This window comes from Glycine max, chromosome 14, assembly GCF_000004515.6.
Source record: "Glycine max cultivar Williams 82 chromosome 14, Glycine_max_v4.0, whole genome shotgun sequence".
Taxonomy (NCBI): Eukaryota; Viridiplantae; Streptophyta; class Magnoliopsida; order Fabales; family Fabaceae; genus Glycine; species Glycine max.
The window spans coordinates 40419146-40437652 of record NC_038250.2 but is presented as its reverse complement, the minus strand read 5'-3'; the positions used below and the strand labels follow the sequence as shown (position 1 = coordinate 40437652).

General features: G+C 37.3%; 1 protein-coding gene across 1 annotated transcript; it reads right to left on the bottom strand.

Annotated features, from left to right (window-relative positions):
- Nucleotides 1-3386: 3386 nt before the first annotated feature.
- On the bottom strand, nt 3387-15264 carry LOC100813131 (uncharacterized). Its single transcript, XM_006596780.1, has 2 exons — nt 14315-15264; nt 3387-3522 (listed from the first exon to the last, which is right to left on the bottom strand). Exons 1-2 carry the CDS (start codon nt 15262-15264, stop codon nt 3387-3389), a joined length of 1086 nt encoding a protein of 361 aa, XP_006596843.1.
- Between the last annotated feature and the right edge of the window lie 3243 nt (nt 15265-18507).

The window sequence follows — 18507 nt, the reverse complement described above, 5'->3', positions numbered from 1 at the left end:
AATTTTATTTTATCAAATCTTATCTTATCCAGATTTTATTTCATTCAATCTTATCTTATCTTGTCCATATTTTATTTTATTTCGTTTATGGGCTTGGACTTAAAATAGATTTGTAAGCTTTGGGGCTGAGGACCTATATAACAGCACCAGGGTTTTAGTTTAGAGAGGTTTTTCAAGGGGAGGAGAATAATTTTAGGGTTTTGGAAATTCCAATTTTTATTACTGTTCATGCACACTGTTCACGTAGAATAAAATTAATTTTCTGCAATTTCGTTTCTGCTTCTATCTACAATTTCATTTTCTGCTGATTAATGGAAGGCTAAGTCTCCAGCGTTGTTTTCTCTTGAGAATCAAGCACAATTTTCTTTGAGGTTTTGTTATTACTATTGAATACTGATCAGTTTTTCCTCTTCACCAATTTCTCTGTATTTGTTGCTATTAGTCCATGCATGCTTAGTGCTTGATTAATTGTCTCTGCGCGTAATTTACGTTCATACTTAATGATCAGTTTCGTTCATGATTAATTGGTGTATGTGTTGCTTAATCACATAATGACAGCCTTATGTTAATTTTCGCTTAGTAATTTAATTTAGGGTTGGATTAAGTGGTTGAACTGGTTAGGGATAAATCCTCGTAACCTAGGATAAGAGACTTGCTTGTGAATTAAGGGAAAAAAACATGTTTTAATTCTGTTATTTTTTATTTATAATATCCTTGTTATTTAAATTACAAAAACAAACAACCCCCCCTGTAATTTTTTACTGTTTTATCACTATCTATTATGAACGTTGGTTGACCATTGCTCGTTTGGAGACGATCTAGGATCACTTCCTAGATACTGCATTTTTAATGTTTATTTGATTCGGGTACGGTCTCGATCAATTACCATCAAGATGTAATCGATTACACATCAACAGATGTGACTCTTCATGTTTAAATTTGAAAATCAAAACGTTTAGAAACACTGGTAATCAATTACAAGTATTGTGTAATCGATTACACAAGTTTAAAATGATTTAAAAATGTTTTATCAATAGTTGTGACTCTTGAAATTTGAAATCTAACGTTTTAAAACATTGGTAATCGATTACATGATTATGATAATAGATTACAGCTTTGTAAATCAGTTTTGAAAACAATGCTGGCTATTGGTAATCGATTACTACCTTCTAGTAATTGATTACCAGAGAGTATAACTCTTTGGTAATGATTTTGTGAAAACTTCTTGTGTTACTCAATGTTTTGAAAAACTTTTTTAGTACTTATCTTGATTGAGTCTTCTCTTGATTCTTGAATCTTGATCTTGATTATTCTTGAATCTTGATTCTTGAAACTTGATTCTCGAATCTTGAATCTTGATTCTTGAAACTAGATTCTTGAATCTTTGGAATTTTCTTAACTCTTGATTCTTTGGCATCATCAAAATAATCTTGGAAGGCATTGCTACCACAACCTTTGCAATTCATCTCATGCCATACATTTATAAACTCACAAAATTGAATCAGAAGGACTTTTCTTAGGCTGGTAATGAGGCTGGGCTGCAAATATTTTATGGTTTTTCTAGGATGCAAAAGCTTAGATTCTAGGAGAGCATTCATCCATAGATCAACCTTTTTCTTTTTATTCCCTACCCTATTACTTGCCTCCTTTTTACACTGAGCTTTCTTTTTATTAAATGATAGCACACACACACTTTTATTTTATAATTACAGTTTTTTTAGAACTGTGTGTGCTGCTCTTTTCTTACCATTTCACACTTTCACCCAGTAACTCCCCCAAATTTGGGACAAATTTGACTTGAAACATAACTCCCCTAAATTTGGAACAAATTTGCCTTGAACTAAGATTCTTTCTATGAATGATGCTCTCCTACAACCTAAGACAAGGTAGCAGGAGATAAATTGTGCAGGATCAAGGTTCAATCAATCAAACATACTTTCAGCTCAAACTAGGTGCAAAGGATAATTCATTCATACACATGGTAAGCTTTTTGGCTAAGTGGCTATTTACAATCAAAACATGGCCTTCATCATCCTCAGATTCATGCATTCATTCCATAATTCAGAGATTCATGCAAAAGTCATTACCCAATGTTAGTCGTTTCTCTCACAAGTAAGGATCACACTCTCACTGAGTTACGGTTAAAGCATTCCTTCACAATCAATCTGAAAAATCAACTAGCATTTTCAGTCATAATCCTAATTACATGTTCTTTCTCTTCTAATGACCGCGTGCTTGATCAAGAAAAAAGATTTATACATTTCAATTCACTCAATCATACAATTGCTTCATTCAGTTCAATCACAAACACTGTAGTTCACATCACAATCAACCACTGAATATCATTCAAGTCACTGTTCAATCATGCTTGCCAACAAATAGCTACAAACAGTTACTGAAATTTTAAATTTGACTGAAATTTAAAGAAAACTGAAACATAATCATAAACTGAACCAAACGTAATAAAATAAACTGTTCAAAGTGCAGAAATTTAAAAATCTTGATCGTGTGAGTGATCCTATGCATGCTCATTCAAGTCCAACGCCAGTGCAGCTGGAGGGTCCTGAGCAAGAGGCTGATTAGGCATCGGTGCTGGTGCAGATGGTTGTGGATCATCAAGAACTGGAGCTGGTGATGGGGATGGCTGAGCAATAAGCTCGGGTGATGCTACCTCCTCCTGAGCAATCTCTGCGTCTGGCTTATAAATGAAAGGCTCAGGAGGGATGGGCTCGTCCTCCTATGGCACAGGCTCCTGGGTTGCGGAGGCCTCACCCCCTCCCAAAGGAGAAGGCTGGACTCCTGGCCAGGCCACCTGACTAAGGAACTCGTCCACGCTCATGATAGGCTGCAAGCCTGAGTTCTGTAGGCTCTGTATGATGATGATTTGGCCTTTATGAAGGCTCTACAACATGGAAAGTAAAGTATTGGAGCTAACTGTGGAAGGTCCTGAATGAGTGGGAGCTGAAGCTGGTGCGGGAGTCGAAGAAGCTGGTGCAGATGTGGAAGGAGCAGAGGTCGGGAGAGCAGAAGATGAAGGAGCCTCGAACATCTTGCCTTTGGTCTTTCGGAGTCCCCAAAAAGTGACTGAGGGGTCATCAAGGTTCCAACAGTTTTTCTTCACGTATGCCAAGTTAATGGCTGGGCTGAGACTCTCAAAGGTCAATGAATCTGATGTGACTCCCCGGGCCTTGCACAAGGCGGTAATAAGGGTTGGAAAACCAAGCCTCGAGGAGTTGTGCTAGGCTATCATGGTGATCTAACTTGAGATGATATATATCCCAAGTTCATGTCCATCTTCTGGATGATGTCGTAAATCAACCTGGCCCTATCCAGTGTGATGTCTGATGCATGAGAGGTAGGTGCCAAGTTGGAGAATGAAAGAACCTCTAGGTCTGAGCGAGAGTGGTTAAATTCTTCTTCAGGATCTTCAAGGGCAGCTTGTCTGCATTAAGCTCGAATCCCCTTCCAGGGATACACAACCGGGCTGCCAACTCTTGTGGGTCTGGCCTCAAATGACTGAACCTGTAATAATAAGGCAGGTGATCGAGGTTGTACCCGAATCAAATAAACATTAAAAATGCGGTATCTAGGAAGTGATCCTAGGTTGTCTCCCAACGAGCAATGATCAAACAAATGTTCATAACAGATAGTAATAAAATAGTAACGAACTTGGGGGGGGGGGGTTGTTTGTTTTTGTAAATTAAACAGCGAATAGATGTGAATTAGAAAATATCAGAATTAAAACACGTTGCTTCCCCTTGATTCACAAGCAAGTCTCTTATCCTAGGTTATGAGAGTTTATCCTTTATCAGTTCAACCACTTAATCCAACCCTAAATTAAATTACTAAGCGAAATTTAACATAAGGCATTCATTATGTGATTAAGCAACACATACACCAATTAATCGTAAACGATCATTAAGCATGAACGTAAATTAAGAGTAGAGACAATTAATCAAGCACTAAGCATGCATGAATTAATAGCAACAAATTCAAAGTAATTAGTGAAGAGGAAAAACTGAACAGAATTTAATAGTAATAATAGAACCTCAAAGAGAACTGTGCTTGATCCTCAAGAGAAAACAACGCTGGAGACTTAGCCTTCCATTAATCAATATAGAACGAAATTATAGAATGAAGAACAAAATTTTATTGCTAAAACGAAAAGTGACTAAAACTGGAATTGCAAAACGAAAAAAGTGTCTAAAAGAAGAAGAGAAGCCTAACACTCAAAAAACGAAAGAGGAGAGAGAGCCTAAACTAGAACCTTGGTGCTGTTATATAGTTTTTAGCCCCAAAGCTTACAAATATGTTTTAAGTCCAAGCCCATAAATAAAATAAAATCTAGACAAGATAAGATAAGATAAAATAAAATCTAGATGAAATAAAATCTAAATAAGATAAGATAAGATCTAGATGAAATAATATCTAGATTAGATAAAATCTAGATAAGATAAGATTTGATAAAATTGTCTGCTCTCTTCAAGTCCAAGCCCAATTCTGGATTCAAGCCCAATTGCTTATAATTCTCCTGAAATTAAATTAAAAACACAAAATTAGTCCAATAGGCCCAAATGATAAAACTACATAATTAATTTGAAAATTAAGACTAATCAGTAATTAAAATGGTGCAAAAAGGGTTAAGAAATAGGAGAAAATAATGGCACATCAAAACCCCCCATACTTCGCCTTTTGCACTCCTGGGCAAAATGAAACAAAGAACAAAATCCAAGGATATCAAAGAGAGACAAACAAAAACATTTACATATTTCTCAACGAACATCAAGGAATGAAAGGAATGGGTAACATCTAACATGAAGAGATCCAAAGAGTCAAGACATTCGTGCAAATCGTCCAAGAAACACAATCATGGAAAAATAGTTAATCAGCTCAAGAATGAAAAGTGATAAAGCCTCACAAGACATACACTTTATCTCTCAAGTGTCTAGGCTACTATTTACCCTCAAAGCACCCATGAAAACCAACACCACATAAACTTGGCAAGATTCTAAAATTGACAATCAACCCATAAACACAAGCACATGAGGATCAAAAGGTCTTTTAAGGTTGTAATGGGGCCAAGGACAAGGTAGGGAAAAATATGGAATAGGTAGATAAATCCCAAAGGAATAGAGGAGTAATGGGGAATAAGTGCATATTAAGAAAAAATAAGAAAACCTAAAGATAAAATTTTAAACGCAAAGAGTAGAGCCAAGAGTCTTGTCATTCTTTTTCCATTTAAGATCTTATTCACTCAACTTTATTTCTTTTTTTTTCGTATTGATTCAACTTGAAATTTTTTTTTGCAATTTTTTTTTTAACAGTAGCATTTGAGAACTAGCATATCATTCAGCAGCATGTCCAACATTTAACCCATATACAATGTACATCAGTATGGCCCAAAAATACATCATCAAGCATAGCCAACAAAACCCCCCACACTTATTCCCAAAACAATTCCAAAGCTCCAAAATTCCTTAAGGTTAAGGTGAGATCATGGTTTTTCACTTAAGGCTTGTAATGAGCTTCAAAACAAGGAAAGGGAAACAAGGCTCAAAAGGGATATCAAAGGAATTAATTCAAGGTAAGTCCATTTGGCTTGAGGCTTATAAGAACAAAATTGCCTAAATCATTTCCAAATATGCATGTGAATTAGGAAGCATCAACAAGAATCAAGCCAAGGCTATTGTGCAAGCAATCAATGGGGCAAAACACACCAAATGATTATGATGATGGATGGCTCAAATTCTCACAAAGGTAAACTTATCACTTCCAAATTGAGCTTTCAAAACTATCATGACATGTAGAGGAAAAACAAGGACTTCAAATCACAAAATGTCAAGCGGCTTTTATTTTCAAAACAATTACCCATTACTTGAACATATCCTATAATTCAAAGAAAAATATGCAAAGTTGTACATGCAAACAGAATTGACCTAAAATATTAAACTAGAAACCCAACAAAACTAACAAAATTAACAAAACCAACAAAACTAGCAAAACTAAAGAACACTCCCCCCCCCCATACTTAAACGACACATTGTCCTCAATGTAGCACAATTAAAAGATTAAAAGCAATTAAACCATCAAATAGAATCGGACAAGTGTAATAAAAGCAAAGAAGGAGATAGGAAAAGAAGAACTCCCTAAGTCATGGTGGAGGAAGAGTAGGGTGGAGTAAGGAAGTCTTTTCCACCACTACGTCCACTAAATAAGGGTTTGTGAGAAATGGCTTAAGTCGGTGTCCATTGACCTTGAAGCTCTTGTTTGTGGAGTCGCTTTTGATCTCAACTGTACCATAAGGAAAAACATTAGTAACAACAAAAGGACCAATCCACTTAGACCTCAACTTACCACTCATGAGTCCAAGCCTAGAATTATACAATAACACTTTTTGCTCAACCATGAAGTCCTTCTTAATTATCATGCTATCATGGAACTTCTTGGTCTTTTCTTTGTAGAACTTGGCATTCTCGTAGGCTTCTAGGCGGATCTCATCTAACTCACTTAGTTGCAACTTTCTTTCCTCACCAGCTTGATCCATAGAGAAGTTGCAGGTCTTCACTGCCCAGTATGCTTTGTGCTCAATCTCCACTGGAAGATGACATGCCTTTCCAAAGACAACCCAATAAGGAGACATTCCTATGGGTGCTTTGTAGGCAGTCCTATGTGCCCAAAGAGCATCATCAAGCCTGGTACTCCAATCTTTCCTACTTGGCTACACAATCTTCTCTAAAATTCTCTTGATCTCCCTGTTAGAAATTTCTGCCTGTCCATTGGTTTGGGGGTGGTATGGTGTGGATACCCTGTGTACAACCCCGTACTTTTTAAGCAAGGCATGCATTGATTTGTTGCAAAAATGGGTTCCTTGACCACTGACGATTGCTTTAAGTACTCCAAACCTGCAAAACAGATTAGATCTGACAAAATTTGCAACAACCATAGCATCATTAGTTCTAGTGGGCTTAGCTTCCACCCATTTTGAAACATAATCAACTGCAAGGAGAATGTAAACATAACCAAAAGAGATAGGAAAAGGGCCCATGAAATCTATGCCCCAGACATCAAACACCTCATAGAATAGCATAGGTTGCTGAGGCATTTGTTGTCGCCATGTAAGTGCACTTCCTGCTCTCTGGCACTGCTCACAAGTGCTACAGATCTTCCACACATCTTAAAAGATGGTGGGCCAATAAAAGCCACAGTCAAGCACTTTGCGAGCTGTCCTTTGAACACCCTGATGACCTCCCGGTGCGGAAGAATGAGAGAACTGCAGGACTGAGTCAGTCTCATGATCTAGAATGCATCGTCTAATGACTTGATCACTGCACAATTTCCACAAGTAGGGGTCATCTCAAATAAAATGCTTAGCATCACTTTTAATTTTATCTTTTTGAGCCTTAGATGCTAAGGGAGGAAAAACAGAAGCAAATAAATAATTGACAATGTTAGCAAACCAGGGAGTAGAAAGAGAATCGGAAATACTATACAGTATATACAAATGATCATCCGAGAAATCATCCTGAATTGGTGAATCCTCATCAGACACATGTTCGATCCGACTCAAATGATCAACAACTAAATTTTGTGCTCCGCTCCTATCACGGATCTCCAAGTCAAACTCTTGGAGCCAGAGCATCCATCGGATCAACCTAGGCTTTGAATTAGCCTTCTTCAACAAGTACTTTAGAGCTGCATGGTCAGTATAAACAATAATGCGAGTAACAAGCAAATCAGAACGAAATTTTTCATGAGCAAAAACTATGGCTAATAGCTCTTTCTCAGTAGTAGTATAATTTGCTTTGGCAGCATCTAAAGTCCTAGAAGCATAATATATCACCCTGGGCAATTTATCAATTTTCTGAGCAAGGACAGCCCCCAATGCATAATTTGATGCATCACACATAAGCTCAAAAGGGGCTGTCCAGTCGGGTGCTTGGATGATGGGGGTGGTAGTCAGTGCTCTTTTGAGGCAATCAAAAGCCTCTTTGCATTTATCATTAAAGTCAAACTCCACCTCCTTTTGCAACAAGTTGGATAGTGGAAGGGCTACCTTGCTAAAATCTCTTATAAAGTGCCTGTAGAATCCTGCATGACCAAGAAAAGATCGCACCTCTCGCACGCAAGAGGGGTAAGGCAATTGTGAAATAACAAAAAATTTTGCAGGATCTACTTCAATGCCCTTATTGGAAATAATGTGGCCTAAACTATACCTTGCTCAACCATAAAATGACATTTTTCAAAATTTAGAACAAGGTTAGTTTCAATGCATCTATTCAAAACCTCTTCCAGACTATCCAAACAAACATCAAAAGAGGATCCATATATAGTGAAGTCATCCATAAACACCTCTATGCAATTTTCTAAAAAAACACTGAAAATACTAATCATGCACCGCTGGAAGGTACCAGGGGCATTGCACAGGCCGAAGGGGCAGGTGAATGTGGTTTTTTTCTAATCCTCAGAAGCAATAGTGATTTGTATATAACCAGAAAAACCATCAAGGAAACAGTAGTGAGATTTACCTGCCAGGCATTCAAGCATTTGGTCAATGAATGGCAAGGGAAAATGGTCCTTTTTGGTAACCTGGTTCAGCCTCCTATAGTCGATGCAGACTCTCCAACTGTTCTGCACCTGAGTAGGAATCAGCTCCTCCTTCTCATTTTTTATCACGGTGAGGCCGGTTTTCTTCGGGACTACCTGGACGGGACTCACCCATTGGCTGTTGGAGTTAGGATAAATGATTCCAGCTTGCAAAAGCTTGGTTACCTCATTCTTCACTACATCAAGAATCACTGGGTTGAGTCTTCTCTGTGGCTGTCTTACTGGTTTAGCCCCATCCTCTAAATTTATATGATGCATACATGTGGATGGGCTAATACCAGGAATGTCCACCAGGGTCCAGCCTATAGCCTTCTTATGCTTCTTGAGAACTGATAACAGCTTCTCCTCTTGCTCATCAGCAAGGGAGGCAGATATAATTACTGGAAAACTTTTGCTATCATCCAAGTAAGCATATTTTAAATTTGATGGCTGAGGCTTCAATTCTGGTGTGGGCGGCTGGATAATGGTATAAAGAGATGGTTTGTCAACCTGTACCTCATAAAGAAAGTCAGAGGTATGTGTACTTTCTGAAACATGGTTAGTTCTATCTGACTCTAGAAAATCAATCTCAAGGGGTAAAACATCACCAGACATGTAATAAATATCAATTTCAGATTCACTCTCAGCATGAAATTCAGACACATGATCAAGTACAAATTCAGATTCAATGCATGAAGAGTGACAGGCATGTTAATTACAATGAAGATCAGTCATGTATTTATCAACAATATGGTCAATTATTTCAGTACGAAATACAGAAAGATCTTCAGGTGGGTGTTTCATAGCATCAAGAATATTAAAATGAACAGTTATATCACCAAACTCCATAGATAGTGTGCCTGTATATACATCTATCTTAGTTCTAGCAGTTTTCATAAAAGGTCTACCTAGAATGATGGGAACTGATCCTTGAGAAAATTCCTCCTCCATATTCAAAATATAAAAATCAACAGGGAAAATCAGTTCACCAACTCTAACTAAGACATCCTCTATGAAACCAACAGGATAGGCAACACTTCTATTAGCTAAATGAATTACCACATCAGTTGACTGCAAGGGACCAAGAGATAGAGAATTAAAAATAGATAGAGGCATAACACTAACAGAAGCTCCTAAATATAGCATGGCATTGTCAAAATTATTGTTCCCTATAATACAAGGTATGCTGAATGTACCTGGATCTTTACATTTTTCAGGGATTTGGGGAACAAATTTACCAATCAATGCGGAGACATTTCTTCCCATACTAATTCTTTCACTTCCTTTAAGCTTCCGCTTATTAGTGCACAACTCCTTCAAGAATTTAGCATATCTTGGAATTTGCTTTATTGCATCCAGTAGAGGTATGTTTACCTCTACTTTTCTAAATGTTTCCAAGATCTCCTTCTGATGGAAGCTTGCTTGTGGAGCTTCTATGGAGGCTGGATCTTTGAGCTTCAATGAGGTCCTTTAATGGTGATTTTCCACCATGGAGATGCAGCGGAAGACAAAGGAGAAGAGGTAAGAGGCGGCGCCATCCACTAGGGAATAAACCACGGAAGAAGGAGCTTCACCACCAAGATAAGCCTTGGATAAGAAGCTTGGAGAGGATGCTTCAATGGAGGAAAATAAAGAGGGAGAGAAAGAGAGAGGGGGGAGCATGAAATTGAAGGAAGAAAAAGGGAGAGAAGTTGAACTTTGAGTTTTGTCTCACAAGACTCTCATTCATCAAAGTTACAACAAGTGTTACACATGCTTCTATTTATAGACTAGGTAGCTTCCTTGAGAAGTTTTCTTGAGAAAACTTCCTTGAGAAGCTTCTTTGAGAAAACTTCCTTGAGAAGCTAGAGCTTAGCTACACACACCCATCTAAAAACTAAGCTCACCTCCTTGAGAAGCTTCCTTGAGAAGCTAGAGCTTAGCTACACACCCCTATAATAGCTAAGCTCACCTACTACAAAGACTACTCAAAATGCCCTAAAATACAAGGCTAAAACCCTATACTACTAGAATGGCCAAAATACAAGGCCCAAAAGAAGGAAAAAACCTATTCTAATATTTACAAAGAAGAGTGGATCAAACCTTGACCCATGGGCTCAAAAATATACCCTAAGGTTCATGAGAACCCTAGGGCCTTCTTTAGTAGCTCTAGCCTAAGCCTCTTGGAGTCTTCTATCCAATACCCTTGGGGGGTAGGATTGCATCACCTTCTCTGCCTCTTCCACTTTTTTGTTGGAAATTGCTCTTGGAGGGAATGGAAGAGGGATATGCTACTTTTGTAAATCAGAATTACTAGGTAACTTACTCTTTAAATTTTTATCATCATCTTTTTCTGGAGTAGAGTGAAGTTGGGCAGGTTCACTTGCAGATGAGGAAGATGCTACTGGTTGAGGTCCTTGACACTGCTTTCCCGACCTCAATGTAATGGAACTCACATTTTTGGGATTCTGGATAGATTGAGAAGGTAATCTGTCAAAATTCTGGGACTGTTGTTGATTTAACTATGTAGCCAATTGTCCCATCTGATTAGTTAAGCTCTAAATGGAGGCTCTTGTCTCTTGTTGAAACTGCATGTTTTGCATAGTCATTTGCCTCACAAGTTCTTCAAGGGAAGGTTGTGGAGGAGCCTCAACTGTTTGTTGTTTCTGAGGCTGTTGCTATTGTTGTTGTTGTTGTTGGATTGGTGGAGGAATGTATGGTCTGCTTGGGCCAGCAGCATTCTGAAAATAAGGCTGTTGTTGTTGCTGCTGCTGTTGTGAAGGATTCGACCATCTAAGGTTGGGATGATTCCCTCACCCGGGATTGTACCTGTTGCTGGAGAGGTCATAATTGTTTTGTTGTGGCTGATTTTATTGCTGAGGTTGAGGAGGTCTATTGTAGATGTTTGTAGCATAAGCTTCAGACTGTTCAATTGCTTCAGATTGTTGCACAAAAGGGCAAAGGTTTGTGTGATGGTGGGCAGAGGAGCATAAACCACAGAGTCTAGCGACAGGTGTAGATTTTTTATTCATGGCCAGTTGGGTTACCAGGTTAACCAAGACATCTAGTTTACCTTCAAGCTTCTTAGTCTCAGCTAATGAAGATGAATTCGTGGCTACTTCATGCACTCCTCTAATGACAATAGCATCATTTCTGGCACTAAATTGCTGGGAGTTTGAAGCCATCTTCTCAATTAAATTTCTGGCTTCAGCAGGGGTCATGTCTCCAAGGGCTCCACCATTGGCAGCATCTATCATACTTCTCTCTATGTTACTGAGTCCTTCATAAAAATATTGGAGAAGAAGCTGCTCAGAAATCTGGTGGTGAGGGAAACTGGCACATAGTTTTTTAAATCTCTCCCAGTATTCATATAGGCTCTCTCCACTGAGTTTCCTAATGCCTGAAATATCTTTTCTGATGGTCGTGGTCCTGGAAGCATGGAAATTTTTTTTCTAAGAATACTCAATTGAGGTCATCCCAGCTCGTGATGGACCTTGGAACAAGGTAATATAGCCAGTCCTTTGCCACTGCCTCTAAAGAATGAGGAAAAGCCTTTAGAAATATGTGATCCTCCTAGACATCTGGGGGTTTCATGGTGGAGCAGACAATATGGAATTCTTTCAGATGTTTGTGCGGGTCTTCACCTGCAAGGCCATGAAACATTGGAAGCAAATGGATTAGTCCAGTTTTAAGAACACATGGGACATCCTCATCAGGGTATTGGATGCACAAGCTTTCGTAGGTGAAATCAGGTGCAGCCATTTCCCTTAGAGTCCTCTCACGGGGTGGAGGTTGTGCCATGTTCTCAGAATGTTCAAAATCAAAATGTTCAAAACTATAACCAACCTCTGAATGCTTAGACTCACCAATAACAGAATGCTCAGGATGCTCAAAAGGTACAAAATGATGCCTAACTAATCTATGAAATGTCCTATCTATCTCAAGATCAAAGGGTTGTAAGTTAGATGGATTGCCTCTAGTCATACACTATATTCAGCATGCACAACTAGTTGCCTTCTTATGCAAGTAACAATGTAGGTTTGAACTACAGCTACCCTCAAATGATATTCAAATGAATTGAAATTTTGTGAGCAACACCCTAAAATCATGAAACGATGGCACAAAAATTTTCAGACAAAAATTCAAAGTCTAACTATAGAAACTACCTAAGGAAAGTTTAGAAAAATAAAACAATAAAACTTGAAAAAAAAAACTAGTAAACATGCGATTTTGGCTAGTTAGAGACCTCTGTGGCCGGCTGCCATGGTATGGGAAATTTTTTTCTACCCCAAATACATATATAATAATAGTCATTCTGATACCTGGAGCAAAAGTTATGGTCGTTTGAAGTTTTGGTAAACACAAGTTCTCAATTTTTTTTGAATCTCTCAAATCTGGCCACAACAAGTGTTCCTGGTATTTTTCACACAAAATATGAGTCAAAAGAACCTACCACGCCAAAATTCAGCCAAAAATAACAACCCTAACTATCAAAACAAAAATTGCCAATTAAATTGTCAGCAACAGTAAATTCAATCGCTAAGGGATTTGCACTACTCCTCTGTTTTCCAGATCAGCAAAAGTGGTCGCTAAATCCGTCGCAAAGAACTATTCACAGAAAAACACAAAAACTGAAATAGGGAAAGCGTTGAACAAAAAAACTAAAACAAAACACCACACTAAACAAAATAACAAGACACAAAATAACATAGTGCCTATTTTGAGAAAAAAGCTCTGGAGGCAGCAAGAGAAGCAGCTTTTGCAGAGATACCTAGGTTTTGTAAGCTCATTATTGTTAGGGTTTCTTCTGTAATGGCTTGCTAAACACCCTTGTTGGGGATTTCTAATGAACATTTGATGTAATTATTTTAATATCTAATTGATTGTGTTTCTTGTGTAAAATGCTTCTTTTAGTGCTTAAATTATGTATGCTCTTGGTTTGATCAACCATTTGTGTGCCTAGTTAGGTGATTTTAACATTGGAAAATGTATTGTTGCCTTAGAACTTGAATAAAGCATAATTGAAACTTAGTCTTACAAGAGGGATCTGCGGATTAAGTTTTGGTTTTAAGTATGTTGTTACAATAATGTTGTTTGGTCTAAGTCTAGTCCAACAAGAGGGATCTGAGGACAAAGCATAGGCTAAATTAGTCTAAACTTTCGTAAGCTATTTAAGCTAAGTCTAGTCCAACAAGAGGGATCTGAGGATGAAGCTTAGTTTAAGTTAGTCTAAACCTAGGAGGGCTGTCTAAATTGAGCCTAGTCAAATAAGAGGGATCTGAGGACGAAGCTTGGATTGATTCAGTCTAACTAGGGATCGAGGTTTAGTAATTTAGGCTATAGCATAGAACACAAAAGCATGATTGATTAGAGAAACATCCTTATATGCATCAGCTGGTCTGTTAGAAAGACCCAACACTTCTACCTACTGCTGTTAATTTTACTTACTTGCATTTTTATTGTTTTTATCCTAGACTTAGTTTAATTCTATTTTAAACCATCAATTATCAATGTTTTTTTCAACAATGCCTTATTTTTGAATTTAACCCGGTCTTAGACTAGGTCCCTGAGTTCAATACTTGGATTCATCCGTTTTAATTTTAAATACTTGATGATTCGGTGCGCTTTCCGGCAAACCGGATTTCCCTTGAACATATTTGTACAAAGAAAAAGTGAACCAAAAAGTAATTGCACGGGAAATCCAACATGCATGCAGTAAGATGGATTGATCCTTTTTAAGTCAGAGATGTGCCATCCAATTGCTGCTTTATGCTTCTTCAAAATCTGCACCAGTTGATCCTCTTCTGTCTTCTTCAAAGAGCTGCTAATGATGACTGGTTTGGCTTCATTGTCCTCTAAGAATACATACTTCAAATGTGTAGGCAATGTCTTCAATTCCAATTTAGGTTTTTCTATTTGTCCTCTGTTCTTCAATTCTTCGAACACAGTATGTCTCTCAGCATTTTCCCCTGCACCCTCTAACTCTTTAATACAAACCTGCACTTCATGTTCCTCCTCCTTGGTCAGACATTCTACATGATTAGTCAGTGCTTTTTCCAAAGGGGAATGTAGTACCTTGGCTGTAGCTGCTAATTCTATCTCCCTTTCTACTTTCTCCACATCAAAGTAGGCTTTATGATAACTTGGGTGCTTCATTTCTTCAAATAAGTCGAATGAAATTTTCTGATCCTCCACACTCAGTTCTAATTTTCCTTTCCCCATATCTTCTATACAGCTGGCGGTGGACATGAAAGGACATCCCAAAATTATGGGAATTTCAGGATCCTCCTCTATATCCATAACCACAAAATCTGCAGGAAATATAAGATGCTTGACCTGAACCAGAACCTCTTTAATCACTCCATAGGGTCTGGCAACGAAGCGATCAGCTAACTGTAAGGTCATCCGAGTAGGAATTATCTCCAGCTCTCCAAGTCTCCGGCACATGGAGAGCGGCATCAAATTAATACTGGCTCCTAAATCAATAAGAGTCTTGCCTAGTGCAACCTCACCAATAGAACATGGTATTGTGACACTTCCTGGATCTGAATGCTTCTGTGGTAGGATACGTTGAATAACAACGTTGCAATTTCCTTCCACAACTATAGTGTCACTGTGGATATAATTGTTCTTCCTAGTTATCATGTCTTTCAGAAACTTAGGATAAAGTGGCATTTGTTGGAGAGCCTTTCCAAAAGGCATTGTGATCTCCAGCTTCATGAAGATGTCAAGAAATCTTGCTAGATGTTTCTCCTTATCCTTCCTGGAAGGTTCCAAAGGATATGGTACTTCTTTTCCTTCAGCTGGAGTGGTTTCTCTCTTCTTCTCCTGTGAAATCTCTCTCTTGCTTTTCTTTCTCTCTTCTACCTTCTCTTTTTCTTTTTTTGTTTTCTCATTTTTTTTCTTTTTCTATTTCTTTTTCTTTTTGTTCTTCTTTTTCTTTCTTCTCCTTTATTTCTTCATCACCTTCATTTATTATTTTCTCATTCTTCTGGTCATCATCAGCCTCCTCAACATCCTCAAGCTAAAAAGATTCAATCACTGGTTCAAATGTTGGTTTAGTCATCAGCTGTTGTTTCTCTTCCAACATCTTCTTCTTAGTTTTTCCTCCTCCACTTTGTTTGCCAATCTGCTCCTGGTCATAACAGCCTTGCACTCCTCTTTCGGATTCTTCTCAGTGTTAGCTCCAAAGCTACTTGATGGTCGATCTACCAATTGCTTAGCCAGTTGTCCCACTTGGACTTCCAGATTTTTGATGGCAGACTATGTGCTTTTTTGATTTGACATAGAGACTTGCATGAACTGAGAAAGAGTCTCTTCCAGCTTTGATGTTCGATCATAGAGACTTGGCCCTTATTGTTGTGGCCTTGTGGATGGTCCACCTTGATGTAGATGCAATTGCCTTTGATGTTTTGATGATGATCATGATGATGTGTTGCAATTGATGCAAATGGGCTTTTCAAGATTAAATTCAAGACAATACTTCAAGATTACAAGTCACAACATCAAGATGATCACTAGAATATTAGGAAGGGAATTCCTAATTGAATTAGCAAAGGTTTGGCCAAGTGATTTAAATTAAAAAAGTATTTCTCAAAGGTTTTACTCTCTGGTAATCGATTACCAGAGGATGTAATCGATTACCAGTGTCCAAATACGTTTTATAACAGCTACAAAAATTTGAATTCGAAATTTTAGACTGTGTAATCGATTACACAATTTTGGTAATCGATTACCAGCAGTTAGTAAACGTTTTAATTCAAACTTTAAAAGCTGTAATCGATTAACAGACAGGATTTTCAGAAAAATAATTTCAAGAGTCACAACTTTTCAAAGGCTTTATTCATGACCACCAATGGTCTATATATATGTGACTTAAACACGAAATTGCTCAGAGATTTTCAGAACAACAAGTGTTTATCCTCGCAAAGAGCAAATTCATTTTATCCTCTTAAGAATTCCTTGGCCAATTCAATTTCAATTCATTAAGGAATTATTTGAGTGCTCAATCTGTAAAATCCATCTCTTTCTAGAGAGATTTGTTCTTCTTCTTCTTCTCATTCTCTAAGGGATTAAGAGACTATGAGTCTCTTGTTGTAAAGGAATTCTAAACACAAAGGAAGGATTCTCCTTGTGTGTTTAGAACTTGTAAAAGGAATTTACAAGATAGTGGAACTCTCAAGCGGGTTGCTTGGGGACTGGACGTAGGCACAAGGGTGTGGCCGAACCAGTATAAAACTGAGTTTGCATTTTCTCTTCCCTTAATCTCCTTTATTTATTATTTCTTTATATTCATATTCAAATTGTTTCATTTGAATTAATATTTAAGAAGATTGTCATTAAGGGAATTCATAACTTGAGTAAAAAGTGAAATAGATTTTTAATTAGGGGAAATAGTTTGGAATATCTTAATTCAACCCCCCCCCTTTTTAAGATATCTGAGGCCACTTGTCTAACAAGTGGTATCAGAGCTTCATTCTTGTATAAAGTTTAGAAGCTTCAAGAAAAAGATGGCCTCCGCAAATTCCTTATTTCCAGAAGGGAATTCTATCAATAGACCTCCAATTTTTAATGGAGAGGGTTACCACTACTGGAAAACCCGAATGCAAATTTTTATTGAGGCAATAGATCTAAATATCTGGGAAGCCATAGAAATAGGGCCTTATATACCCACCACAGTAGAAAGAGTTTCAATAGATGGTAGTTCATCAGGTGAAAGCATAACCATAGAAAAACCTAGAGATAGATGGTCTGAAGAGGATAGAAAACGAGTACAATACAACTTAAAAGCCAAAAACATAATAACATCTGCCCTGGGAATGGATGAATATTTCAGGGTTTCAAATTGTAAGAGTGCTAACGAAATGTGGGACACTCTTCGATTAACACATGAAGGAACTACAGATGTTAAAAGATCTAGGATAAATGCACTAACTCATGAGTATGAATTATTTAGAATGAATGCAAATGAAAATATTCAAAGCATGCAAAAGAGATTTACACATATAGTAAATCATCTAGCATCCTTAGGCAAAGAATTTCAAAATGTGGATCTTATAAACAAGGTGTTAAGATGTTTAAGTAGAGAATGGCAACCCAAAGTAACGGCCATTTCTGAATCAAGAGATTTGTCTAACATGTCTCTTGCCACTTTATTTGGAAAGTTGCAGGAACACGAGATGGAACTATTGAGATTGCACCAAAATGAAGAAAATGACAAGAAAAAGAAAGGAATTGCTCTTAAAGCATCATCCTCAATTCAAGGAGAAAGTGATCAGGATAATGATCCAGATGATGATGATGATCTAAGTTTTTTTGTGAAAAGGTTCAACAAATTTCTTAAAGTAAGAGGAAATCAGAGGCGACCTAATTTTAAATCAAAGAAAAGGACAGAAACTTCATCCTCTACTCTAAAATGCTTTGAATGCAATCAACCTGGACATCTGAGGGTTGATTGTCCCATCTTCAAGAAAAAGATGGAAAAATCTGAAAAGAAAAATCATAGTGAAAAGAAACAGAAGAAAGCATACATCACATGGGATGAAAATGATTTGGAATCCTCTGAAGATTCTGAAAATGAAGAGATAAATCTTTGCCTTATGGCCAAAAGTTACGAAAGTGATGAAGAGGTAACATCTTCAAATAACTTATCTATTTCTTTTGATGAATTGCAAGATGCATTTGCTGATTTGCATAAAGAATCAATTAAACTCGCAAAATTAGTTTCATCATCAAAGAAAACAATTTCAAATTTAGAAAATGAAATTTCGAAATTAAACAAAGAATTAGATCTTAGAAATGAAGTCTCAATTTCTAAAACAAATGAAAAAGTTAATATCTCCACTATTAATGACAAGAAAATAACAAATTCTTGTAGTTGTTGTGATAAATATGTAAAAGAAATTAAAGAGTTGAAAAATTCACTTGCAAAATTTTCATATAGTA